Consider the following 27,198-nt stretch of genomic DNA (forward strand, 5'->3'; position numbering starts at 1 on the left):
TTTTTGAATGCTCTCCTAGTGGACATCAGATTCTGCAGAGCCCTTACAGAAGCGTTGATTTTGATTCATCCCATCTCCAGCAATCAGCTATTCAGGATTTAATATGTGACCATTCCCTAACACCAGGATGGTATCGCTTTATGATTTTTGATAAGCCTGCTGAGATGCCGACTAGGTGCATAGAGGTATTGTTACAACTCTTTTGATTATAAAAATTACATATTTTCTTAAGATTTTTTCAATAGGTTAGGTATAAAAAAAGAATACAGTTAAGGAGACTGATGTGGAGGAATGTAGAGTACCTATTCCCCCTAAATACTTGAGTATATTAAAATGTGTTAACTGGACAATTAAGTCTGAAGCAGTGAAAATTTTACACTGAATGAGCAATAGCAGATGATAAATTACATCCCGTTTAGAGCACTCAAAACCCATCATTTGTAGTCATTGCTAAAGAAGATTTTCTCATTGGCAGCATAGCAGGGATATCATGTTGTAAAGCTGCAGTTATGTGATGGTCAGTCTGTTAGGAAAGCCATGTGAAAGTGGGATAAAGACTTGCATGAATCCAGTGATTGTGGAGCAATCATGTTAGAGAGAAGAGATTACTCCTGAAATGTCTTGAACTAACTGAAGATGAGTTGCCTTGTCATCTGCAAGTCCCTTAAGACTCAAGAATTACTTGGACTATTTAATACTTTAGACTTGTAATACTTGGTTTTGAAGCTGTTCCAACATCTCTGTAATAGTTATATTCTAAGGAGAGAGAGCTCTGTAGTTTCCTATTTTAACAGTTCCTTCTTTAAAAAAAAAAGTAATTTGAATATTTTACCTGTGCTTTTTCTAATGAACTGTAATTGCCTGATCAGTCTTTAATTTTGGGGCTTTTCTTTTTTTTTTTTTTTTAAACACATGTAAAGGAATACAGAACAGTTAAAATATACCAATAAAAGTAAATTGAGTTTAGAGTAGCCCCTCTTGGTTTGTGGTGTTTTTTTTAATTTTATTTTTTATTAAGTCTTTACAGCAGTATAAAGCCACTGAAGTCCCTTTAACATGCAGCTGACTCAATGACTGAGAGGGCTGTGTTGCCGAGGCTACTGTTATTCGGGCTTTTATACTGCAAAAAACTGAAAAATATGATTCCTGAAGGACACTCTTGCAGTTAGATTTAATACAAATAAATCAATTAACTAGTTGTACTTTCTTAAAATGGATACTTCTATGCAAAGAACTAGCATGATAAACAAGGGGAAAAAACAATGTGTTTTTCAGAACAGAGGTTCAACTAGCAAGATACGTGCTCAGATCATCTAGGAACCTTTTAGAAATCTGACCAAAGTTCTCAGTGTTTAGTAAATGTTAAAAATAGGCTACCATCCTAATACAGAGGAGTTCAGATAATTACAGTTGGAAAGAGATTGATTCAAAACTTATTCAGCAAATTAAATTTATGCACTGACATCTGCTTCTTTGCATCTGTTGACATAACAAAGACGTTTATTTTGAAATCTCAAAGTCAAATGTTAAACTAAAGTTGACGTCTTGTTTGCGAACTTTTCTCCTTTCTTTCCCTTTAGGAGAACCTTTATTACACCTATATTTAACCATTTTCAAAGATTCAGACTTTTAAACAATCCATCCCATTTCTGTCTACTTCTCATTGATTCTGTCTGTCTGATGGATTAATGGTGGTCTAAGATCTTCTAGATTAAGAAAGAGAAGTGTACTTTTGAGAGGAGTAAATGCTCAGTGAGTTTGTAGTAGATGATCTGAGACCTTGTGTCACTGTAAGGTCAAAAAAGGAATACTTGAGGTGATGCATGAAGGAGAAGAGGTTCTCAAAATCTCACATTTTCAGATTTATGGTTTTCATGTAAATATTTTCCAAATACTGGCGTTAACACACCAGGTGTGTCCTTCTAGTTGTTTCTCTTCAGTTTGCTTTCTGCAGCACGTGAAAGAAAGGAAGCGATCTTTAACTGGTAACCGATGAACCAGATTCCTTCTTTGCCTCCTTTTATCAGGATTAATTTTTCTGCATTCCACTGGGAAACTCTGGTGTCTGCTAAATTAGACTTACACTTTGGTTACCATGATTGGTACTACTGTTGTGGCCTACATGGCAGCTTCCTTGACCTGAAGACCTCCTACAGCCACAGTGGCGAGGGGTGAAGGAGACTGTTCCACAGCAGGCTCCTCACTCAGTGAGGAAAAGCACTGAACGAGGCTTTTGTTTGTGAGAGAGGGAACAGCACCCCTCTTAAATCATCTGTTCAGTCAGCATCTGAACCACAGACCTTGTGAAGCCCACTTCTTTGTAAGCACCAAAGAATTCAGTGTTGCTACAAGTCATTGTGGTAGTTTGGGAGGGTGGGGTATGGGGTCAGGGTATGTGTGCTACAGGGACATGTATTTCTAAAAATGGGGAATTGAAAGGCAGACAGTGTTTATGAGGTCTCTTGCGTTTTTGGCTAGGGCTGCGGGTCAGTAACTTCGCAACTGCTGACACCACCTCTTAGGACAAACGCAGGAGGTTACCTGAGCCTCCAGTCCATGGCAAAGGACAGATAAAACGTGTCAGCTTTTGTACCTTTAGTTGATACTCGGTGTACGTTGTACTCTCTGTTGTGCTCTGATGGCATTCACACCGTCAGTTACCGTAGGTTAACAGGTGTAGAGTAGCTCACTAAGCCGTAACACAGCTGTTAGCTTTTTGGGGCAAAACAGTCAGGTGTTGCTCCCAGTTAAGTTCTTCAGGCACTAAATTATAGCCTGTCTTTAGAAACACAAATTCATTAGTCTGAAACGACTTTCTTTTGTATGTATTTGTATTTAGCCTTGAGGAGGAATGTAAGCAAGTCCTCAGTTATAGTGCCTAAACTTTGCTAAAAGCTCATGCATGAAATTGAGTACATACCTACCTCTCATTAAAGCACAACAACAGTTTGATACAGCCTTAACCGTTTTCTGATGTTTTTCTCTGGTGCTGAAGATGAATCGCTGTGGAACTCAAGCCCCTGTCTGGTTGTATCTGAGGGAGTCAGAATCCATGCCTCCACCTGGTGAGATCAAACAGTTAACAGCTTGTGCTACATGGCAGTTTTACTTCAGCACTTCAAAAGACTGCTGTCTTTTCCGAATCCCTGTCAGTGTGAGGAACTGCGGAGATTTCTTTGTTTACTTACTGCAGCCCACCCAAGGATGCATGGGGTACTGTGCAGAAGGTAAGAAAACACGTACTCTAACTCCACTAAGTGTGTGTGTGTTTATGGCTCCATGTGTTTCCCTAATATTTGACAATTCTCTGGAATTGTCTGGAAATACACATGCCTACATTTCTTGCAATCCTTGCTTTTAATGTTGATATGATAGAAAAATGATGTGGTGTGGTAAGGTAGGTTCACACCACCCCTTTTTATCTTGCATTTAGCATTCAAGTATTGTTCAAGGCCCACAAACTTAAGAATTGAAACTTTCCATATAAGACACATCTAGGTGTCAAAATTCAGATTATCTACAATAGCACTCATAATCTGCAAACACCCGTTACTAAATATGCATAGAATTATGTGTCAAAGTAAATTTGGTTTAAGAAGTTGACCAAACTGTGTTTTTAGCAATTATTGTTTAGCATTGTTATGAATATTTTTTTACTTATACTCTCCAGAAAGATAAGAGAGTTAAATAATGTTATTGATAGAAGAAAATTCAACACAGAAATGTTCTACTAATGCACACTTTATTAGTCCTGAGAGAAAGAACTGGGGTGCTTTTGCAATGGCTCGCGTTGCCTTAGACCCTTGTGCTGCAAAAGTTTGTTGGTGTTCACAGCTCAAAACTTCAGTACTTCATTATTCATGACAGATGTTTAGGTAACTTAACATGATTAAATCCTTACAGTTAGAAATACTGTGAAATAGTGACAAATTAGTGTAGCAGAAAGTTATTAGCTCATAAAACATACCGCTGTGAAAACTAGCAATATTTTCATGCATCATATACTGTCTTGCTCTAAGTCATGTTCTCTATTACTGTCTGCTTTCAAAAGCTTAATCGCAAAACTATCAGTAGATTTTTCTGGGGCTTTATTGGCCCATCATTGCACCTTTAGGTCCAATTGTTAAGGCATTCTCCAAGGGTTTATTGACAGGAAAAAAAAAAACCCAAAACCCAGAAATGAGACATTTCAGCATGCAAGTCACTGAAGGAATGAAGAACTTCACTATCGGACTTTGCATTTACTTTGGATGATGGCTTATGAAGGGGAAAGAGGATATAAAAACCATAGGCAGCAAGCTAGCAAATTTTTACTGCGTCAAAACAAATTAGCCAAGAAACGTTACTTTGGTTTGGCTCTGACTACTGTAAATCTGAAAGACATTTTGAGTTTAAAAGCCGCCTTTGAAGATGATGGTCTCACGTAAAGTGCATTGTACTCTTGTGCTGCATTTTGTGTCTAAGTTACTATGTGCCGTGTGTTTTCTGTTTAACAATTGATAGCTGTAAACACGGTGCAAATTCTCAGTCTCTCCTCTGTATTCTAAGGAATTCAAATGTCTGACTGAACATAAAAATCGGCCTTTCATTCTTTTTGGAGAACGGGGTTTTCAGTGTTGCTGCTGCCCTTTTGACTTAGTTTGAGCAGAGTGACTAACCTCTTTTCTACTCCAGTTACAAATTTGGTGGTATTTTAATGTTTAATCAAAGTTATAACATTCAAAGTACCAAAAAATAGCAGTGCACAAGCACTTTTTCTTAGGCCCCTGTAGGAAAGATGATTTTTTTCTTTTTTTTTCAAAGCAGTCTGCACTGGATTTGGCTGTCTAGGGTTACATTTAATGAATAAGCATTCAGGTGTGGATTTGAGGAGATAAATATAAATATTCAAGGCAATAGTTTTAATACCTTTTTGTTCACTAACAACATCTGTAAGTATTTGGTGGGTACATCTGCAGTAGAAGACATTGAGGTGGTAGAATGTTCTGTACCCTTCCTCCTAGGTGTAGCCAATCTACTTGTGATTTCTGACACGAGACTGTACTGATAGTTACCATAATTGTATATGGATTGGATTAAAAGATTGCTTCTGTTGTGCCAATTTACACTTGAGTTAGTGTCTTGTGATATGTGGTGTTTTTTTAACATAGGTCAGTAATTTAAGAGCATTGGTGTATGGACTCTGTATGTGTATACAATTTAAGAACAATTTATAGTTGTTTCGAATGCAAAGCCATAGACCTGTGGTCCTGAGGGAATGGAAATTCAAAGCATCTGTAGCAGTATTTTGTTTTGATTGTCAAGATTTTTCTGTGCATCTATGACCCAATTATGTCAACATTTAGTCATATTCTGTCTTGAATAAAACATGTTGATGTTATGAACAGTATTGCTCTGTTTCTTGCAAAATAGGCAATTTGGAGGTAATTTCAGACCTTGGATTACAAAGTACTTTCTCAGCATAATGTTCAAAATAAGTACCAAAATGTTAAATCAGCATTATTAAAATTACTTTTTACAGATTATTTTTATTCTCTAGGAGTCAAATATAAGATGAAACTACAAATCATGCTGTTGCTTATTCTGTTCCTTTTTACGTAGCCCTTTTTTGGCCCCATCCCTCCTCTTCTTTTTTTTTTTCTTTTCCCCCTTTTTTTTCATAAACAGAGAAAATATTCGTCTGTCAGATAAATTCCTTTGCATGTTGCTTTTTCTGCTTTCTGGTAAAATATTAATTTTGTTTTATTCCCTTGTTGGTGAATATTTTTTTCCCCTCTTCAGCACCTTCCTATTGGCTAGATTATAATCAAAGGCTGATAAAGAAGTTTTTTTCTCCTTTTAGTAATCCAAGGAACATACACATTTTCTGATACTCTAAGCAATTATGTGATATTTCCATATATGAAAAAAGCTAATTATTTGTGTATTAATTGACAAAATATACGTCAGTATCATTTCATCCGATACTATTTTTGTACAAAAAAGCACAAACCAAACTTCCTTTTGACTAGGTAAACTGGCTCCTTCATCATCTCCATCTGTGTCACCACCACCTCTACCAGCCATTCCTGAAGTTGTAGCAGAGTTGATCAAAGGCAGCATTTACCTAAGGTGTACCTTTGGCATTCCTTTTGCAAACAGCTCGGTTGGATTCATTGTAACTTGGTCAAGACTTTCTCCTGAAGGTGTCAAAGAAGAACTCAAACGTGAGACAGCGGTTCATATGTTCTCACTTCTAGAACTAGATGGGAAGAACATCAGACTTGGAGACAGAGTATGTTAAAAAATAATTACAATCTCTTTGTATCTTTGTAAATATGGCTCAATAGAAACTAATAGTTGTTAGAGACAGAGTTCCAGCACTTTGCTGTATCGTTTTTCTTGGCAGAAGCATACTGCCTCTAGTTGTTCACACCAACAGTGCCCATATAAATCTGGAAATGGCACAGAATATACCAGTAATTACCACTGCCATTAATATTTTGAGACTGTCTGTCTCAGCATAGCATAGCCTGCCTCCCGGAGATAAATATTTATTCAGGTTGAATCTTCTTCACCCTCTACTGTGATTTTGTTTGATACTCCATATTAAGAGGATTTTCGGATGCAACTGCATCTAAGTGCGAGGTTGTAAGGGCTAGAGGTTGTGAGAAGCTGTGTTGTTGATTCATTAGATGATAGGTTTCTTTTCTCTGAATCAATAATGAGCTGCTGCTGGCTTGTCTCTAGGATCAGGTGTATATGGTTTAATCTCATCCATGAAAAGCATTACCTTCTGTGGTAGCAGAATCAAGATCTAGGCTCTCATGGTAACTTTGAGAAGCTTAAACATTGGTAAATCAATAAGCTTTCTACTTGTATATACCAAAATACAGGTTAATTTTTCCTGGCCAAAACAAAAAAGCACATGGCAGGTGTGTGTGCATGTGTGTTCAAGTGAAAGCCAGGGTGATTGGATGGCTTATGGACAACAAAGCAATTGCTAATCCTCAGAAATTCTTTGGGGACTTTGTGAATAGTTGCCTCACAGTGTTAGCTCAGGGACAGTCAATAGGAAAGACACATCATAAATTACCCACTGCTGCTATGAATCCTTGGTTTTCTCAGGATCGCAAATATTGCCTGTGTGGTCAACACATTTCTAAAGGGATACAGCAAAATGAACAAACCCCCCCCCCAAAACCAAAGCATAAAAAGCATAACCACAGTGTCCGGTAGCGTGGAACTGGTTCAGTGGAGGGAAATCACAGTAAATTCTTAAGCTTGAAAAAGCCTATCCAGGCCTGTAACACCAGGAAAAAATGTACAGTAAGAAGAGGAAGAGAAGGATATTGTTGTTTTGCATGATCTAAGATCTAATGGGCACTCAACAAAATTAAAAGGCAACAAACATGAAACGGACAAAAAGGATCAAATAAAGTAATAAAGATAGAATGCATTTCTACAAGACATCATGGGGTGTAGAAATGCTCCAGAAGGGATTTTTTTAATCTGTGGGGACTTGGGTGCTTCTTAAATGTGATGGTTCATATGCAGCCTTTAGCTGAAGAAGTCTGCACCAGTGGTGGGGTTTGCCAGGAAAAGTTAGATCTGTTTCTGTGTTTTTCTTAAGCAGCATGACTGGCAATTAGTAACTTCTGGTGCAAACAGAATGCATGCTGAGTTCTTCACACTGACCCATGACAGATGAGTTTTATCTTCATATGACCACTTACACCAAAAAAATGTATTTTACTGTTCTGGTTTTGCCCTGCAGGTCTACTGTAGCAGTTCTGCTTTTTTCATAGAGAAGCCAGATATACAAAGCTCTTCTGTTGAGAGCAAGGAATTTTTTGCTGGCATTAAGGTAATTTTAAAAGAAAATGTTTTACTTTATTGTAGTAGGAGTCTTTCTTGAGTATTGCTACAGCAGTTAGTCTGCTGAATAGAAGACACTCAAAATGTGTTAATTGTGAATTAATAAACATGTTGGCTGTACTTAAGTTCGCCAAAAAGCAAGAGAGTCAAAGTTTCTATGCTTTGTTTCTATGTTCCCCATGTATGTACTCAAGGTGGCAGAATGCTGAATCAGCAGCTCACGGAAGTTAAAACAACGTGGTGAAAGCTCCAATCTCTGTTGGCTAGAGTAGACTCTGACACTGTATGTTTAATCTGAGGAGGGCCATGACACTGGGTCAGAAGCCAGGGTCCAAACTCATTTTAATTCTTACTGTGGCTGTAGCTACAGGGACCCATTTGCTGGCCAGGAATGGGGCCAGAATCCCAGACAGACATTACTTCACATGATTATGTGTTGAGAATAATACTGGTTCACCCAATGTACAACACTCGGTTGTAGGCCTCTATTATACACCTCTAGTTGCATTTTTGATTATGTAGTGAGCTATGTTGTAAGTTCACAGAGAGGAATCCCAGGAGAAATATGGTGCTTCCCAATTTTTTGGGGACATTATTGCCTGTAGGTAGCTTTCTCCCAAAGAATATAGCAAATTGCTTGTATTTTAGTTTCCAGAAGTTACCCAGAGAATATGTTTTTGTGGTATTATTGTGGTTTGTTCAATCCTTACCTTTGTAGCTAGCCTTTTTCTTGCCCTTGCCCCTTATTCTCAAGACTCTTGCTGCTGTGTCCTCACCTTCTCCCCAGTATGCCACTTCTCTTCAGACCATCTAAATAAGCCTGATCAAGTGGAGCAGGCCATGCTCCATGGCATTCAGTCTTTAGCTTTTCATACTTTACTCCTAATTAGTTAGGAAGCAATACTGTGATTCACCCAGAAAACTTGTATTTTAAGCACAATTTCTTCTGTGCTAGATATATCCAGAAACATATGATATAGCAGAAGATGGGAAGGAATACAGACTGGAAATAAAAAGTAATATTCCTATTCCTTGTCCTGAGTTTAGCCAGGTTGAAAGTGACTGCAAAATCTCACTAACATTAAACACTGTTGATGAAGGTAAGTATTATCCTGATTTTTGTTGCATTTTATGTGTTTAATGTGTTTTCTTTTAATGTTCTCTCTGGTCTGCTTCTTTGAAAAAGTAGTTACACTGTAAAATACTTTCTAAAATGATGAAACAAAATATTCATAGGTTGTATATACCGCTACTGATAGTATGGAAGGACATGCCCATAATCCATTACTTGTTGAAGTTAACAGGTAGTTTTGGCAGCTGTGGAATTGGAGCCATATTCTTTAACTTGAATAGCCAAAATACTGTAATGCTTGCGAAGTTTGTAATTCCGTTCATTTTGACCTGTTGTGTTGAGAGTATTGTATATGCAGTTGTGAAGTCATTTTTTACTATTATTATTTCCTGTAGTACTTACTCAAGCACAAGTCCTGTGAGCCCCAGGAGGAGCCTTGCCTATGCAAACAACTGTTTTTATGTAGCATCAGCAAGCCTGTCATGATTTCCATTTGGCTATCAAACTCGAAAATTCAAACCCATTGTCTTGGGGGTGTGTATGAAGATGTAGACAGGGGGCTTTGCATGACAAATGCAAGGAAAACACATAGATATTTTCATTTATGAAAGTATTTTAAATAAGTTAGTATCTATGTTAACAGAAATATACAAAATGTGACTTGTTTGGAGGAAGACTCACTAATGATGTGTTTTCATTTAAACAGGTGATGAGCAGTTAGGCTTAAACTTGGCTCTTTCTTCTTGTCATGTGGATCTTCTCCAGAAACCCTGCAGTAATGGAATCTGTAGTCAAGCTGTTATTTATTTCACTGCTGTAACAGACTTTATGCAGGATGGAGACAGAATTACCAGAATTGCAGTCGAACCTATATCCAGTGAGAATTTCCTGTGGAAAGGCTATGTTCCTGAAAGCACACAGGTTGAAGATATTCATGTTAAGCTCTCTAAAACCAACAGGCCAGAAATGTGGCTGATGTAAATGAAGCTTCTATTTCAGTTGTTACAGACTGGCTCATGCCAAGATTTCTGTGATTAATTTTCCATTGTTTTACTTTCATTCAAATGCTGTGTTTTCATTTGAATTTAGTTGTTTGTTTTTAACATTTGAATATTAACATAACTACTTAGATTGGTTAAAAGTATAATATAATATGTTTATTAGAATGTAAACTGGTACCGTAAGATAAATGTTGGGCCTGAGTTTGTTTATTTCTTAATCTGACATGGTTTACTGTGTGCTTCTTTGTTTTGAAGATTACAGTAAAGGACCTGCCCACTGCCTACTGCTACTCATTTACTGACCCTCATATAATTACATTTGATGGAAGGTAATCACTGGATTGATGCTCTTAATTTTAAGTGCTTTTTAGGTTTGATTTATTTAAAAAAAGTCTGTGCTGGTGATACAAGTTAGCTGTAGTTTTCCACAATTGTGTTCTCATTTTATATTCTTGCTTGAACAATAAGGATAAACATGCTGTAGCTAGTAAAAGTTGGCCAGTCATGATGATATTTGTAATATTTGTATCTCTAAATGCAAGTTTTGCATTGTGGCAAAAGAGTGAAGCAAATGGACTATTTCAGTTTTTAGAGAAGTATGCCAAGCATGTCAACAGCATAGTTTCCCTATTTCTGGTTGTCAGTATCTGAATCCCTGTAAGGCTCAAGTTGCTATAAGCTGTCTGCTGTCTATGTAACACTGTGCTGAGTTATTAATGGAAAGTTATTAACAAAGTGACTTCCTGGCTGTTGTCACTTGCACATCATTAACTCTCTTTCTGAAGTGAAGACAGCTTCCTTGGCTACAACTGACATGGTTTTTGTATGCTTCTGTCTTTCAAAGTGTTTCTAATTCATGGAAGGTGTCAAAACAAACACTGGTTCCACACATGGACTTGTGCTTCTGCTGAGCAGAGAATATACGTTTCTTCAAGTGGCAGAGTGAGATGAAGAGGATATGTTGCCTCTAAAAAATGATGTTCAGCCCACAACCCCACTCCTCTTGTGAACTTGATAGTGGAAGGGAAAATTCAAGTTGTAATTGCTTCTCTGATAGGACTGTGACTAGCAATAATAATAATAAAGTCACCGGGGTTATCCTGATGTTGCAATTTGTCCGTCAGTGGAAATTATAGGAATGGCTTCACTCAGCATTTTAACCACTGACATACTGCAATCAAGCTTTCTTAGGAAGCAACGGTGCTGCTAGGAAAGGACTTTCTTTTTAAGGAGAAAGTCTGTTGCTGCTTTAGTTTACAAACTGGGGAAACAAATGGAAAAGGAACTGTCTTTACTGAATCATGGATAATCCTGTGCAATCCCAGTAGGGTTAGCCATCTGCAGTTTTGTCTGCTGGCCCATAATACACAAACCAAATCTCTGTTCTGCAATTAACTGTCAAATGCCATTTACAGCCAAGAGGCTGTTAAACTTAAGGAAAACTTGGGGTCTTTTTCTTTTTTCTTTCTTCCCCCCCCCGCCCCGGGAATTGTTGAATTGGCTATTTTAACCTTGCTTCAGGGACCAGATGGCTAACCCTAAGGAAAAAAAAAAGTCGCTATTTATGGTTTTCATGTTAAATAATTTTCAAATCTTTAGGAAAAAGCACTCCCCATCTCCATCTTAATAAAGAAGACCTTTTTAAAACTACGTGACTTTCTAGATCATTTTGTCAAGGGTACTTATGCACTCTTCAGCAGCTGCCCCCCACACGCACACTGCTATGCATCTTACTGCTCTTGCTGCGTAAGTGTACTGCTGTAGAAACACAAAGGTTGAGAAGTACCTTCCAGTTCCCAGCCATAAGCACTGTTAAAAAAGAAATATGAAAGATGACAGTGGCTTATGTTATGGTTATGTTAATGGTTATGTTTCCATTAACAACCATTGTCTACATATACTCCACTCATGATCCTTCTTTCATTCCTTATTTTTCTTCTGTAAAACACATTTAATTTTTTTGGTTGAGAGCCACACAGAGGAAGATATGACGGTGCTTGTTCTGAACAAAGTTGTGTGTTGGTTTGTGGGTTGTACTGTTTGTTTTTTCTGATGCAGGAAAAAGGGTTGCATTATCAAAGTTCACCAAATTAGAAATCTGTTAAGATAAAGTTGCTGACATGTGATACAGTTGTTTTATAACCAAAATGATATACACTATTCTTTTGATTCCAGACTCTATGACAATTTTGAAACAGGAACGTTTGTTCTCTATAAGAGTACATCTCGAGATTTTGAAGTTCATGTTCGCCAGTGGGACTGTGGAAGTCTTCACTACCCAGCATCCTGTAACTGTGGCTTTGTTGCCAAAGAAGGAAGAGATATAATTGCATTTGATATGTGCAGTGGTCAGCTACGTGAGTCACAGCCGCACTTATCTGTAATAAGTAGAGACACAAGGGGAAGCAATGTCAGAATCACTGAATCCTACTTAGGAAGAAAAGTAACAGTAAGTAGTAAATAATTGCTTGTGGACATAGTGGTTATCTCAGCAATTATTGTTACCAATTCACACTAACTTCATAACTAAACCATGCTTTATTTTCTGCAATTTAGTAATATCATGTTTATTTTGCAGTTGTCGTACTTTGGCCACAAAGTACGACAACTGCAAAATACTTACTTACAAGCTACTTTTTAGCTTGTAAGTGACGAATGTTCTCAAAAACAAGTTGTCAACATACATACATTTCAGGAACCATGTGATCAATCACTGTATACAGCCCTTGTGTGGAAGGTGCAGTTTTCAGATTCAGTATGCACTTACTAATGTTCCAAAATGAGATCTCAGTGTACTCTGTTTTGCTCATGTCAGTGTAATTTAGGAAGGCTGTGCATGCAGGTAATAAGGTATGCCAAATCCACAGAATTAGAAGGGTAGATGGTTTCTCTGGAGAATATGGCCCTCAGATAAAAATTCACATTGGCTTTTATAATTTCCTGTAGCTTTTCTTTTGTAGATAGAATTGCTGTAGGACTCCACTGAACTTCAAATGAAGTAGAATGTAAAAATTAAGCCCTCAACTGCTCTTTACTCAGTCTCTTGGTTGGGAAGGCAAGCCACAAAACCAGATATGCCTCTTTAACTTGGGTTTGGCTGTTGATATAAGACAATTTTAAATATTTAAATTTTATCTGAAGAGCTCAGATATTAAATATTAATATGACATTAGGCAATACCGAAATTAAAAGGATGCTGAGGAACCAGAAAAATGAAGTGACCTGCTCAGCTTCGTACAGCAGATTAGTAATAGAAACAGCATTTAAACTTGTACATTTTCTCCTTGAGACTTCTAGTATTTCTTTCAAGAGATTATAAAGTTGCTTAAAATCAAATAGTAAATACTTGAGACTACTCTGAGCTGTCTAGAAAATCTAGGATCATCTTTACAGGTAGAAAGTGACTCCATGTTAAGATACACAGGGGATCATGAAAAAGGTGCTGCCAAGGTGTCTTCCAGTTACCAGAATCATCCCTTTCTATATAATAATGGAATCATAGAATGGTTAGGGTTGGAAGGGACCTTAAAGATCATCTAGTTCCAACCCCCTGCCATGGGCAGGGACACCCTCCACTAGACCAGGTTGCTCAAAGCCTCATCCAGCCTGGCCTTGAAGACATCCAGGGATGGGGCATCCACAGCTTCTCTGGGCAACCTGTTCCAGTGCTTTACCACCCTCTCCATGAAGAATTTCTTCCTGATGTCCAGTCTTTATCTGCCTAGCTAGCATATGAAGAGTGAGCAGCCCAGCTGATTTTTGATTCTGTGTGGTTTTGTGGTCACTGACCTTCCCCAACATACCCGCTAACAATAGATGAAGTTTATGGACCTATAGTGCACCACCTAGTTGCCTGCAAAGGTTGAGATGTTGGGGTTTTTATTCATGGGGTTTTTATTCGTAGGGTTTTACGAGAAAAAGACATAACAAAAGTTGTCTGATCCAGAATACATACAGCCAGAATTTAATGGGATGTCTTTATATGCTTGGCCTTTTCCAATTGTCAACAAACATACCTGTTTTTATTAAGTAAAACAAAAATGTTTCTCCTGATGGTATCGTCAATCTCTTTTTAGGTTTTGTTTTCTTCTGGAGCTTTCGTTCGTGCTGATGTGAGTGAATGGGGAATGAGCATAACACTTAGGGCACCCAGTTCAGATTACAGACACACAGTGGGACTCTGTGGCACCTTTGACGGAAGTGCAGAGAATGACTATCACACTGCAAGTGGAGTGGAAATCCCAAACCATGCTAATGTTCTTTTTTCATTTATTAAGAAATGGAGGTAACAAAAGACTTCTGTTCCAGTGAAATGTCATCACTTCTGGTTCAGCCTTTCCTTTGCACTCTTAAAATTTGTTGAAATTAAAAAAAAAAAATAAATTTTTAAAATTTAAATTTAAATTTACAAAAAAGAATTAGCTTTTAAGTTAATGTTATAATGTCATCAGTACATTCCATAGTTTTAGAGCAAATTGAAACTGAAGAGCCTAATTATTATTTAAGTAATATTATCTAAGACTAGTTTGAGTGGGTTTGAACAAAGTATCAAGGTATACAAAAAAGATCCACTCTTCTTAATTCTTCTCACAAGTTACTCTCATGGTTTTGCAATTTAACTGGGGTCCTGAAGTATAGCTGTATGCTACAGCTTCTGTGTTCTATGGTGTGGAAGTAAGAAACAACAAAAAGCAAACCAAACGTTAATGCTTTGCTAAAACAAGGAAAATGGGCAAGAAAGTTCAGAGACAGTTTCATCTTTTTCTTCTCCAGAATTTCACCAGGACGTAGCTTATTTGACAAGACACCTGCTTCTTTAACGTCTTCTAGAAAAATATTCTTCTGTGACTGCACATTTGAAGATGCTGGATTATACCAATCAGTAGATAAACTAGACACAATACCTAAATCAGAGCTTCCACTCTTTTGTAAAGACAGTGAAAATGGTAGATATCTTTCTTTGATACCAGGACTGGATGTCACTGCTGAGTATCTTGGTTCTGTTGATCTTGTCAGAGGCTTAAAGAAACGTTCATCTGCACCTGAAATGGATTCATCTACATCTCTGCAGAGGGAGGATAATCAAACCAAGCTTCATGAAACATCACTAGTAAACACACATGTGTCTGCAGTCGCAGTAGGAAATACTCGTGTAGAAAGAGAAGGAACTTCAAGCTCAGGCATTAGAAGAAATTCTCACCGTTACAGTAATCATATTCCCAAAAGTCAATCTCTTACACATAGGAGGAAGCGCCAAAATTATTACGAATACCATCCTGTATTTCTATTTCAAAGTCTTAGCCAAACAGACTTGGAGAGGTATAGTTATTTTTTCCCAGAGGACCACGCCACTGACATAGACCGAAAGTTTCTTCCTTCTTGGCCCACACCTTCTGGCCTTACCGAGTCTAGTGCTTTGTTACTGTGCCAGCAGGCAATAGCTAATTCCAGTATAGGAAGATCTTGTGGTGGCCTTCTTGGCCGGCGAGTAGAGGATGCAGTCAATATGTGTGTTAAAGATTTGCTGCTGAAAGATGACCTCAGTTGGGCAGAAGCTTCTTTAGCTCTTTTAGAGAACGAATGTGAGAAGAGAGTTTTGGAAGAAATAAATTACAACCAACAGGAGTTTGAAGGGTCAGTTGAGAGCCTACTTAGAGCATTAAAGTGTCCCAGTCTCTGCAGTGGTAATGGGGAATGCACAGAATGGGGCTGTGCATGTTTTCAAGGCTACAGCTCATATGATTGCAGCATACTGTCTGGTAAGTGGGGGAAAAACCTAAGATTTACTGAAGTAGTGTTCTCAGTGTTTGAACAAGGTACATTTATTTTGCTGTCTTTCTCTCCTGCTTTTGTATGCTGGCAGGGGTTCCCTACGGTGGCCCTGCTCATTATTCAGCAATTTAGTTCCAGTTTAATACAGCCATAATAGTTTTCTATTCAGTCTTCTTGTTTCCTAAGGGCCAGACATGGGCTTAGGTTATGGTATGGCAGATTTAAAAAATTTACAACTTGCTGAGTTTGTTGCCCCAAGAGATTAGCAGTGTTTCCACAAGCGGTCTTCAGGAGAGATCTGCCACATCCATCCATTCGCTAATTTTTTCTAGTCTGTGTGATCCTGTTTATTAACTGTAAGTGGATGTTTTTCTCTTTGGTGATGTTACATCTCTAAGCTAACTGTTAGATGTGATGGGAGCAGAATTGATGGTGAAGAAAAAAGAAGCGCAGCAAGTAGAACTGGACAGGGTTTTGGTGTTCCCCCCCCAGTAAATAAGACATTCACTAGAAATTCATTTAAGCAGGTAAACTGGAAAACTATGAAAAGTACTACAAAAGTCAAAAGCCCTTCAAAACAAAAATTGTTCATATTTTGTTTTGCAATGGTGGTTTTGTTTTAGTGACCTGTTTAAAAGCAACTAGAGAAAGAGTTAAGAGAACAATAAAAATAAATATTTTATTCCTTTTTGAAGTCAAATAAACAGGTCTTGCTTCATAAAAACTATTTTTAAGTGTTCTAATCTTTATCAGTTTATTTCCTGAAATAAATTCCACCTGAGATGTTGGGTTTTTTTAGTCTTTAACCAAAAAAATACTATTCTAAATTATTGCGTAACCATAACCTTTCCAATTCGTATTACTAGGACATGAGTTTCATTTAGATCTCATTCTGCAAATGCGGTGTAAGGAACCATAGATAAGAAAGCAAAACACATACTCACAAGTGTTTGTTACCAGATGAATATTTTCACTGCTTCATAATATTCAAGGCAAAAATCCTAGATTTAAAGTTAAGATTCATTTTAACAACAAAAAATGTTTCTGTTTATGCCTTCTTCAGCTGGCCCTAGCTTTTATTATTTACAATTTTCTTAGGTGGATAGAGAAATAAACATATTGCTTAATGTAAATGTATAAGAATGAGTTAATATACTGACATTCATTGTCTAATCTCTGCTTCGAAGGCCAGGCTCCAGAAATTACAGAACTGGAGAATGCTGGGCTGTGTGATATTCGCCTGTATGACTGCACGTCAGTGAGAGCTTTTGGACATGGCTTCAGGGAGTCATTGAATCTGAAATGTGAAATTGTCAAATTACAGGTGGGTCTTCCTAAATAGTAACAATTACATCTTAAACTTCTCAGAGAGTGAGGGGAAAAATGTCTAATATATTATTCATTGGTGTGAGTACAACCCAATGCTTTAGTAGAAGCTAAAAGCAAAGGGACCCAGCACTTTGGAGGAGACACTCAAGGCTCTGCAAGATTGCCATTTCCTCCGTGATAAGAGAAATACAAAACATAATGGGAATGCTCAGCGGCCAAGAAGGAGATAACAGCATATGGCAGCTATCCATCAGAAAAGGGCAAGGGCAGCTCTATTAATAACAGCCAGTACATGTCATTTGGGTTTTTTAAGTGCTTATGGAGAGGAACTGAAGTACCACTTCTGTGAAGAAGGACAGCAAGGTTAAAGGCATTACTGGATTTCTGTCTCAAATCTAATGCTTGGAATAACCCTGTTATAAACGTAACAAATCTGTTATGAAAAGAGAAAGGTATTTTTGATATGTTGTCCATTTCCCTGGGGTAAAATACCATGGCTATTTAATGATATATGTCAGCTCTGTACACCAGGTTCCAAACAGATTAAAAATGTTGCACTGTAAGCTAAGAGGAATCTGTATGGAGAGACTGTTGTTACTCAGAGCTAGAATTTGCTCAAGGCAAATTTACAAGCAGTTTACAAGTTTTAGCCTGGAATAAAATATCTGCAATTACGAGTTTTTATGTCATGTTAGACACGAGAATAAAAAAAGCTTAAAAGTAAAATGGGTTTTACTGATGTGATGATGCAGGTCGGATGGTGAAAGGGGAACCAATCAATTGAGAAGTTTTTGTTCCTGAGGCAAAATAGTTTTCCTTACCTAGTTCCAGCAAATACTGAATTTATTTTGGCAAATTAAGCAATGCTTGCTATAGATTTTTCTTAAAACGCAACATGTATCCACTAATCTGCAAGTTGGTGTGACATGATAAAGTCGAGAGTAAGTTTACACTCCATTAAGTTGAAAGACTTTTAAATCAAGCTCACAGTGAGACAATCATTGGGAATTCACTTACCACAGTTTGAAATGTCTCAGTTTTCACTCATGAGAAGATGATATGATGTAGCACTCTTTATGGTGGTGTATTTGGCTCTTAAATACAAAAAATTTTCTATTTGTTAGAAAATGAACACTACTGCTATTACCTGCAATTGAGAAGGAGCTGAGAATTCTTTCCTTGAAAATACAAAAGAAAGGATGTTTGGGTTTATTTGTTTGTTTAGTTTGGGGTTTTTTAACTTTCAGGCTGCAGTAATAGTGACTATGCAAGTATCAATGGCTTTTCAATAATATAGAACTCCACATATTTTGAGATTAAACTTACATGATCAAAAATTTCATAAAAGAGGCATGTTGGCAGAATTTAGAGCTAATACACACTAGATTTCTTATTTTTTATATTTTCACTTCAGAAAGATTAAATCAGATCCATTGTCCATAGGGTGTCCTACCATGTTAGGAAGGACAAAGGTCTTGTGCATGATACTAAAAGAGGTGATTCAGAGACTTCTGTATGGAAGTACCTCACAGATGCAGGTCAGCTGCACACCTCTAAATAAGAGGTATGGGCATGACTTGGCCTATGATTACACAGATCCAGAATTTACTTAGATTTTTTTGTAAAGGATGAGAGTGTGTTTACCCTCTCCAAAATGAAAATACAGTTTTAGTTCCTTCTTATGTATGTTGAACTGAGAAGTAAGTTTCTTCTATGAACTTAACAAGCTGAAATGCTAATAGATGTAGAAGTTTTTTAACTGGTTTTTTGAAAGTTTAGTATGTTTCTGAAAAAACAGTCTGAACTTGTCTCCAGCTAATAACAAAAGGTTACTGGAGAAAAGGACTGCATCACATTTCAAAGGTTATGGTACCAAATGCTCTCAAATTAACATATTTAGAAATATTCAGCTGTTACGTTTTTACTCACCCTTGCTGTCAATTCCTTAACAGAGTATGGGTGAAAGAAAAACCAAATGTTTGATTGCCACAAAAATGTCATATGTCTTTTCAGCAAAAGGTTTTATTTTTCCATTATTTTTCTGTTTGTTAAAAAAAAAAAAAAGGACAAGGCCTTATCAGCAGATGATTCCCCATGTGAGGATTGGGATTGAATAAATCACTTGATTGGCTCCAGTAACTGAAAAAATGTGCCAGCTCAGTAAAACCTAGTCAAGCTCAAAATGGTTTTGAACTTGCTGTTCTCTTGATTCTTAGTCTGCCTGAATCCTTACTGCCATCTAACTTTATGTTCCGTTTGCTAACCCTGCTTCCACATCACCACTTCAGTCAAATAGCATTATCATCCCTATTCTGTTATCCTGAACTCTCAGGATAGATCCTTGGATGACTTGTCCTCACCACAGTTTTGAAGAAACATGTACAGCGTTAGTGATGTAATCTATTGGCTTGTGCAAGGGTTTAATGGCTAACTGCCACTATCCCCCAACACCCAGAATGATACCTGTGCCCGGCCAAAAACATCATCTGTTCCTTCGACTGAAGCTTACCTCTCCTGGGAGCAGAAATAGAGGCACCAATACATCACATCAGTGCTGTGAGAGAAGTACTCACTGTTTAACCCTCCTATTACTCTCCAGCTGGAAGAACTGTTTGTCCTTGACAATGCAGTGCCAAGGTGCCGTGGGGCAGGAAAGACTGCCATGCCTGTTCTTCCACAGTAAAGGGCTTAGGTAGAAATCTATCTGTGCAAATAATGGCATTTAGTATTTTCCCCTGCATTCTATTCTAGAGACATTAGTCGTTCAAATACTGTGCAATACATGGTTTTTTCACTGATAAAAATATTTTCATAATGCATTTAACTGAAGAAGAGATTGTCTGTCTTAACATTTAGTATAGTGGTAACCAATGGATTCCTGGAGAACCTCTAACTATGCCAGCTGCCTTCCAAAATGCCAGGACTGTCGACTGCCAGTTACCAAAAGATGGCCAGCAGTCTGACTTCATGGATCTGGTTGATGATAAACCCATTGCCAGGTGGCAAATAAAGGTACTCGCAGAAATTTCAAATATTCACTTAAAGTTCCTAGTAAAATGCAAATATATTGCATAGATATTATCCTTTTTTAATGGTACTAAGGGTGAAACTCAGCTTACTTAACTTGGGGTCACAGTTTCTTCACCTAAGCTTAAGTGCTGAGTGCTATTTGAGAGTGCTCCTCTGCAAGGGGACTGGTAGATATGACTTAGGACTTAGAGACACCTGTTGTTCAGCAGTAGAAGTGAATGGCTGGGTAGTTTATCCAAGAGTATTTCAAATAACATTAGACACATTTATGGGAAAATTGAGTTGAGCTCAGTCTAAAAGCATGATCTCTGCCTGGGGTAGGTGTCTGAGATCTCATACAGATTGAGTCAATATGGTCAATAGACACTATCCAATTTACCCTGAAGTAGACACCTACATGTTATTGGTCAAATAGCTGCCTAGACTGATTGGCAGGATTGATTAGATTTCTGCTGTCTATTATGAGAGTTTCAACAGCTACATTTAGGTGCCTATCCAAGAGCTGAATATCATACTACCAGTCCACGCTGGTTATATGTTGATATATGTATGTGTTAATCCATTTTTACTATACATTTTGCAGATTTCTAATGATGGATTCACTTACAGCAACTTTAAAACAATGGTATTGTTTGATGGAGCCTGTCAGACATGTGAACCACAGGAATCTGGGTTATGTACATTAAAGGTATACATTTAATTACTTTTAATGATTATTATGAAAATACGAATCTTTTCAGGCAGAAAAAAAAAATCTAGGAAAATCTTGTTTCCAACAGGAATTTTCCATGCACGGAAGTGATAAGCATAGAAGGAAGCTGGAATGAGGCAAATTTGAAGGAAAAAAATCAAAACAAAAGCACTTAATTTGATTTCTAAATAAAACCAAACATGCTGTCAGTTTAGTTTTAAAAACAACCTTAGTTGCCTGCCTAGTGGAAGTGCAGGATAGATTAGATTTTATTTGATGCTTTACAAATTCATCCAGATTTACTGTTTGATAACCAAAAAATAATCAATCACATTGTTATTTCTCTAAAAGGAGAAAACATGCAACATAGATGGACTCTGTTACGGTGAAGGTGACACAAATCCAACCAGCCCTTGCTTACTCTGCAGACCTGACATATCAAAATTAACATGGTCAGTTGTTGAAAGTAAGTTCTGAAGAGTTTTTTAATAGCAACAATTTGAAAATTAATATTTTTAAAAATATCTGGAAATAGTTAAGTTTTAAGTTTAACTAGTTAAGTGTTCATTTAAGGCTCAGTACCCATTACTTCAGCTTCCAATTTGATCTTCTTTTTCATCTGAAGTTTCTCCTAATTTCTGAAAATGGTATTTTGTTTTCCAGACCAGATATGTAAGTCAGGCTTCCTTCTGCCCTGTAGCCATCACAAATAACTAGCGAAAATTAACAGCTCATAACCTAATTAGCACCTTGCAATTCCCCAAAACCAAGGAGCACCACCTTTTCTCCAGATGGGATGATATTAGGAACAGGGTGTCAGGATCTAACTGCTGGAATGCTGATGACAGCTTCTTCTCCCTTCATGGTTTATGCCACAGTGGGTGGGTTCCTGCTTGGAGCAATCACTTCACTGTAACATAAAACTTAGCAATCGTAATCACCTTCCTATGTCCCAACTTCAAAACCTATGCTCTCATCAGTGAGGCTTCTACTTCTGTCTTTCACAGAACTTGTCCTGGTGCTGGGGATTTGTTTGTTTGTTTTTACCTGGCGTTTCTAGAAATCTAGTTGCTGATGCCAGGTAGGTTACAGCCAAACACTGCAGGCATCTAAATATCTTACCAGTGAGTAACTTGTGGGGTTGAAATCTTTAAAAGGAACAGTGAAGGAATGACTTACTCCATCACCTCATGCTCCATTTTTCCAAGATAGTCACTGCAGCCCATTCTGAAGTATTGCTTAACAATGTTAATTTCGTAAAGCAAGCAGCAGTCACCTCTTGAGTTTTACAGCTTCCTATCCTTTCATCTGCAAACTCTCTCTGTGTAGTTAAAATACAGTGTTGATATTTGGTAAAGTCTATGTATAGAAACAATGCATCTTTACAGGATCTTGTCTAGCACAAGTAATTTCTTGTTTATGTTGTTACCATTACAATGTGTTTTTCCTGTGCCATTCAAATGACATCAGAATTTAAGAGAAATAATTACATATGACCTCCTCTCTAGAAAGATACGGTCCTTTTTAATTTTTATACATATATTGCAACTTCTGCTTAAAAGAGAAAATATCTCCTTTGTTACAGACAACCAGCCTCCAGTCCTTGAAACTTTTCAGGGTATGCTACAGACGTTTTATGGAGAAGATTTAGTATATCAGTTTTTGGCTTCAGATCCAGAGGGCTCTGCTATTCATTTCACTTTGGATTCTGGTCCAGAAGGTGCCAGTCTTTCCCCATCAGGCCTACTTTTATGGAAAGCTATGTCAATGAATCCCCATAAATTAACGTTTTCTTTGACAGATGACTGCAATGCAAAGACTCAGATAGAAATAGAGGTAATGAATATTACAGTAAAATGACACATACTAGTAAGATGCTTAAGGTATCTAATTACAAATCTCATTGCGAGATTATTTTGAAAAAGAAAACTGTCTTATTGGGCATGTCTTCTAGGTCAGTGTAAAATCGTGTGATTGCCTAAATAATGGCTCATGTGTGACAAACATTGATTTCCCACCTGGAAGTGGAAGATATCTTTGTGTATGTGTGGCTGGATTTGAAGGTGATCTCTGTCAAGTGAATACTGATGACTGTAAACTTAACCAGTGTGGTATTGGCAGATGTGTAGATGGAGTAAGCAGCTATTACTGTGAATGTCCACCTGAACTTCAAGGTAAATTGCTACTTTATTTACACACATTTGTCACGTTTAGTGATAAATACGAGTTTCTAATTTTATGCCTACATTTTAAAAAAAATTTTGACTGTAAATAGCTTACTGTTAGAATATGAAAAAATTTTATGGTCTTGTGATAAAGTTACAGATATACCTGAAGATATTTTTTTGCACTAATACAATGATTGTTTATGTTATGAGAGCAAATTTCCATTGTTTTCCTCCCCAGAGGTAAACTCGGCAACATGGTGAAACATAGGAGTGATGAGTTGGGTTACAGTGTGATTCCTCCTGTGCCTGCATATGCACATGTAGTCCCCACAGCCCATCTTCTCCATATTCCACAATAAGCAAGATACTTGATATAAGATGAAAAAATGTGAATAGCAAATCTAGTCCTCTGTACTTACTGGATGTACTGAAATACTTTGTTGCACTTGATAGATTCCCATTTTGTGTTTCAGCATGTACATAAGTTCTACATTTATCTATTATAAACACACTGTCAAAGTTTAGTGACACAGTGTTATTAAAAAAAAAAAAAATCTGTATTTCAATGCAGGTAAAAATTGTCAGGATGATGCAGATGAATGTGTATCCAGTCCTTGCTTCCCTGGAGTATTTTGCTTCAATACGTTTGGTTCTTACTATTGTGGTCCATGCCCAAATAATCTGCAAGGAGATGGAAAGTCATGTTATGGTAAAATTATTTGGTTTTTAGAAGAATACTGTTATCTTATTGTCATTCAGTTAAAATGTATTTGGTTGTGCTTTATGTTTCTAACAGGAAGTTAGAACTCTTTTCAGTAGTCAGCCAGGCAGGACTGTGTCTCTGACTATTGATGGCTGGGACAGAATCTGAGTTGGTGACAATATCAGACTGCATTAGGCCACGCTTTTTTAGGTGACTAGAAAAAACAGATAAAAAATAGCCCAATTCTTTTATATCATAGTAGAATACAATAAATGTTTTTGCGTTGTTTTCATAATATGAGCAATTATTGATAACATATTTTGCTGTTGGATTCCTTGACATATAACTATTTCCCCAAATCAAGGCACATGCCAAATAAGATGCCCAAACATTTATTGACAATGCAATTACTGAATTACTTGTATTTTTAAAATACTCTATTGAAAACTTCTAAGAAACAATTTTTACTCTTTATCTGCTTTCTGAATTTTGAGTTATTTTTATGTACTAAAACTTGACTCTTGTTTGTAATTTACTTGCAGTTGAAACAACAGTAGGTACTAATATGCCTGCACATCTTTTGTTTTTAGAAAGCTTTGAAGACACTAATGTTGAAAGAAAGGATTCCACAGGAGAAAAGGGAAGGAATAAAGGTGACTTTTTTTCATGAGGAAAATGGTATTTCTGATTCACATACTGATAAGAATAATAGCTGGCAAATAAAGATTGTAGTCAGTTTTATGTTTTTTCACTTTAATTTTTCAGTTTGAATTTAATTCATTACTTTTTTTTTTTTTCTGATCTGAAAAATGAGACTGAAATGTCAGTATCAACAAATCCCTTAGGTCAGTCAAATCATTTTATTTACAGTGTGATGTATGACATTCTTACTGTTGCCTTTTGGTTTTGTGACTAACCACTGACATAAAATAGGTAACATGGGGATAGGGACATCTGTTATATGAGATAAGCAAAAGTTTATGGCATTATGTTGAATGCCATTTTCCTACTTTAACTCAAAGCAAAGGTGAAGGATATGGCAAGTGAATGTCTTCATTCCAAAACTTCATTAATGCTCTTGTTGGCATTTCCAGATCTCTGCCTGCTGGGGCTTTCTTTGCAGGAAATTCTCATGTGTCTTTTCCCTTTATCTCTGAATTGTTAGTGGGAGAGGAGGAAAATTATCTCTCCGACGCCAGTGCTGAATAATTCTTCATTGGCTGCAAAATGGTTTGCTTTACAGCAGTCTGTAATAAGATTGAGTAAAGTTTAACCATTCTAAATGGGGTTACAGACAGAGCTCGTTAGGTTGGATAATCTCCTCCAGTTTCATTCCTCCTCTGCTCCATAATGTTGAAAGCCCTTATACGGCATTCTGCCATTCTGGGATTACAGTGCCGTACTCCTTTTCACAACCCAACAGACCACCTCTTTTTTCTGGGCAGAATATGAAGAGCTTTTCATTCACTTTGCATTCCTTTCAGGGAGGAGGCTGAGTCAGTCTCTATTGTTTATAAAACACATGAAACATCCAACTAACAAAACCCATGCAGAAACTTTGGAGAGTAAACAAGGGAATACTTTTGCTACAAGGTGGTGTATTATTCACCTAAAATACTGTTCGTGGTGCATCAGTAAGTATAAGCATGTACATACTTGTGATGAAATACCGCTTCTAGACTCCAGGCTGATTACTAGCACTTAGGCACACCACGTCTAAGTATGATATACTTTTCATATAACCATAAGCAGTATGTTTTCTTTAAATTCTCTTTCAGTTACCTAGTTGGAAGCAGTATACAGAGCTGGTAATTCGCTCTAACAGTAAAGCTGTTTATTGACCCAGTGTGGGAAAATCTCTGCTGTCTGCCTCATATATATGGTGCTTTGTCCTTATCTTACAGTCTTGAAAAGGCTATGGTGAGGTTGGGAAAGGATGTAACCAGAATACCTTGATCTTCTCCAGTTCTGCCAGTTAGGAGTTAGGTTCTGCTGCATAGGTATGTTCTGATGTAGCAAATGGAGGGAATTTTGAAAGCACAGAATGAACTGGCTGTATGTTTTTCTGTTCAGAACACGTTCCCCACCCTCGGAAGGAATAAAGTATCATAATATTCCCATACTTTTTTCCCTGCTTTCTATCTTACGTACTATAGGTTTTCAACAATCATCCTTTAAGAAGGTTTTAAGCATCTCAGGCTATACCCCCAGTTCTCCAGATGTCCCCAAGAGACACATTTCTACAGAAATGGTCAGTAGCAGCACTCCACCAGCTTCCACAGCAAACACAGTCACTGCTTGGAAGCCACTTAATTCCCAGGGAGGTGCTTCTGTACAACCTGCTGATGCTGGGAACACTGTTCATGCACTCAGCACCATCAATGGTCACCTTGCTAACATGGAAGGAAGTTCTTCAGTACATGCTGTGAGGGCTGCATCTTCAGGGATCCATGCTGTATCACCTGAGAAGAAAACGGGGGCACTAGCAGAGGCCTACAGCTACCTTGAGACCAGGAAGACGACTTCTAGCAGCAGAAGAAATAGAAGCAAAGGGCTTCCTTTGCCAAGCCAGGTATTGAAAGGTGGAAATGCTTACGGAGTTCAGCACCTGTCATCCAAGCAGAAAGCGAGTCTTTTACCTTTTGTCCTTGTGGAAATCACTGCCCCACCAAAATCACTTCCTGAAGAATTGAGTGAAGTAGTGATTCCCAAAGCAGTAACCTGTACCGATTTACCCTGTTTTCCTGGTGTACCCTGTGAGCCAAGTCCGGATGGAAGCATCAAGTGCGGTCGTTGTCCTTATGGTTATTATGGAGATGGCTTCACTTGCAGAGGTATTACACGAAACTGCACTAAAAAAAATACATTGTGACACCTTTATAACTTTAAAGTACATTGTTACTGTGTGATCAGTGAAATGCAGAAAGTATTGCATTTTCTCATATTCATTATTAATACTGGCACAGCCTACAGGCTTTTAGTTGTACAGATGCACTTAAAAATATTTTTTGCATGTGTCTCAACCTTCCCACTTATGGGCAGGGACCTAATGGGTTCTGTGTGATCTGTTGATTGTTAGGCAAGACACAGTTGTGCTGCAATGCCACTTGCATTTTGCTTATTCCTTTCTTTGTTTTCTTCATTGTCTTTCAGCAAGATGTAGGCAAACATGTGGCAAAAATATGGAGTGTGTGGCACCCAATATTTGCAAATGCAAGCCTGGTTATACTGGTTATAACTGTCAGGCTGGTGAGTATGGCATTTTGATTTAGCTTGGGGTAACTCATATCCACAAATTAATGATCTGAAGATCACTGTTGATTTTTTGCACAGCTCTGTGCAGACCTGATTGTAAAAACCATGGGAAGTGCATTAAGCCTGGTGTGTGTGAATGTCTACCAGGATACAGTGGCTCCACTTGTGAGGAAGGTAAATAGAATATTTTTCACTTTTGCATCCATAAATACCCAGAGGATGCTGCAAATAACTTCCACAACTGTTCATTCTGACAGCAAAGGGGTGTGTTCATTTTGCTTTTAACAGAACTCTTTGAGTTACATGTTGGTCTACACCCT

At 37.5% G+C, this 27,198-nt stretch overlaps 1 protein-coding gene across 1 annotated transcript; it reads left to right on the top strand.

Annotated features, from left to right (window-relative positions):
* Positions 1–27,052, top strand: LOC104505352 (von Willebrand factor D and EGF domain-containing protein-like; the record flags this gene model as incomplete). The annotated part of the gene is made up of 19 exons (XM_010146732.1): positions 1–185; positions 2,996–3,227; positions 6,012–6,274; positions 7,757–7,846; positions 8,813–8,957; positions 9,636–9,850; positions 10,186–10,259; positions 12,106–12,379; positions 14,007–14,215; positions 14,704–15,689; positions 16,890–17,026; positions 19,888–20,043; positions 20,645–20,749; positions 21,104–21,218; positions 22,338–22,588; positions 22,707–22,926; positions 25,780–26,457; positions 26,777–26,872; positions 26,957–27,052. Coding segments are annotated over 19 exons (4,527 nt in total), but the record flags the coding sequence as incomplete, so codon positions are not given.
* Between the last annotated feature and the right edge of the window lie 146 nt (positions 27,053–27,198).

The sequence above is a fragment of the Eurypyga helias genome, unplaced genomic scaffold (assembly GCF_000690775.1).
Source record: "Eurypyga helias isolate BGI_N326 unplaced genomic scaffold, ASM69077v1 scaffold14542, whole genome shotgun sequence".
NCBI classification, from domain to species: Eukaryota; Metazoa; Chordata; class Aves; order Eurypygiformes; family Eurypygidae; genus Eurypyga; species Eurypyga helias.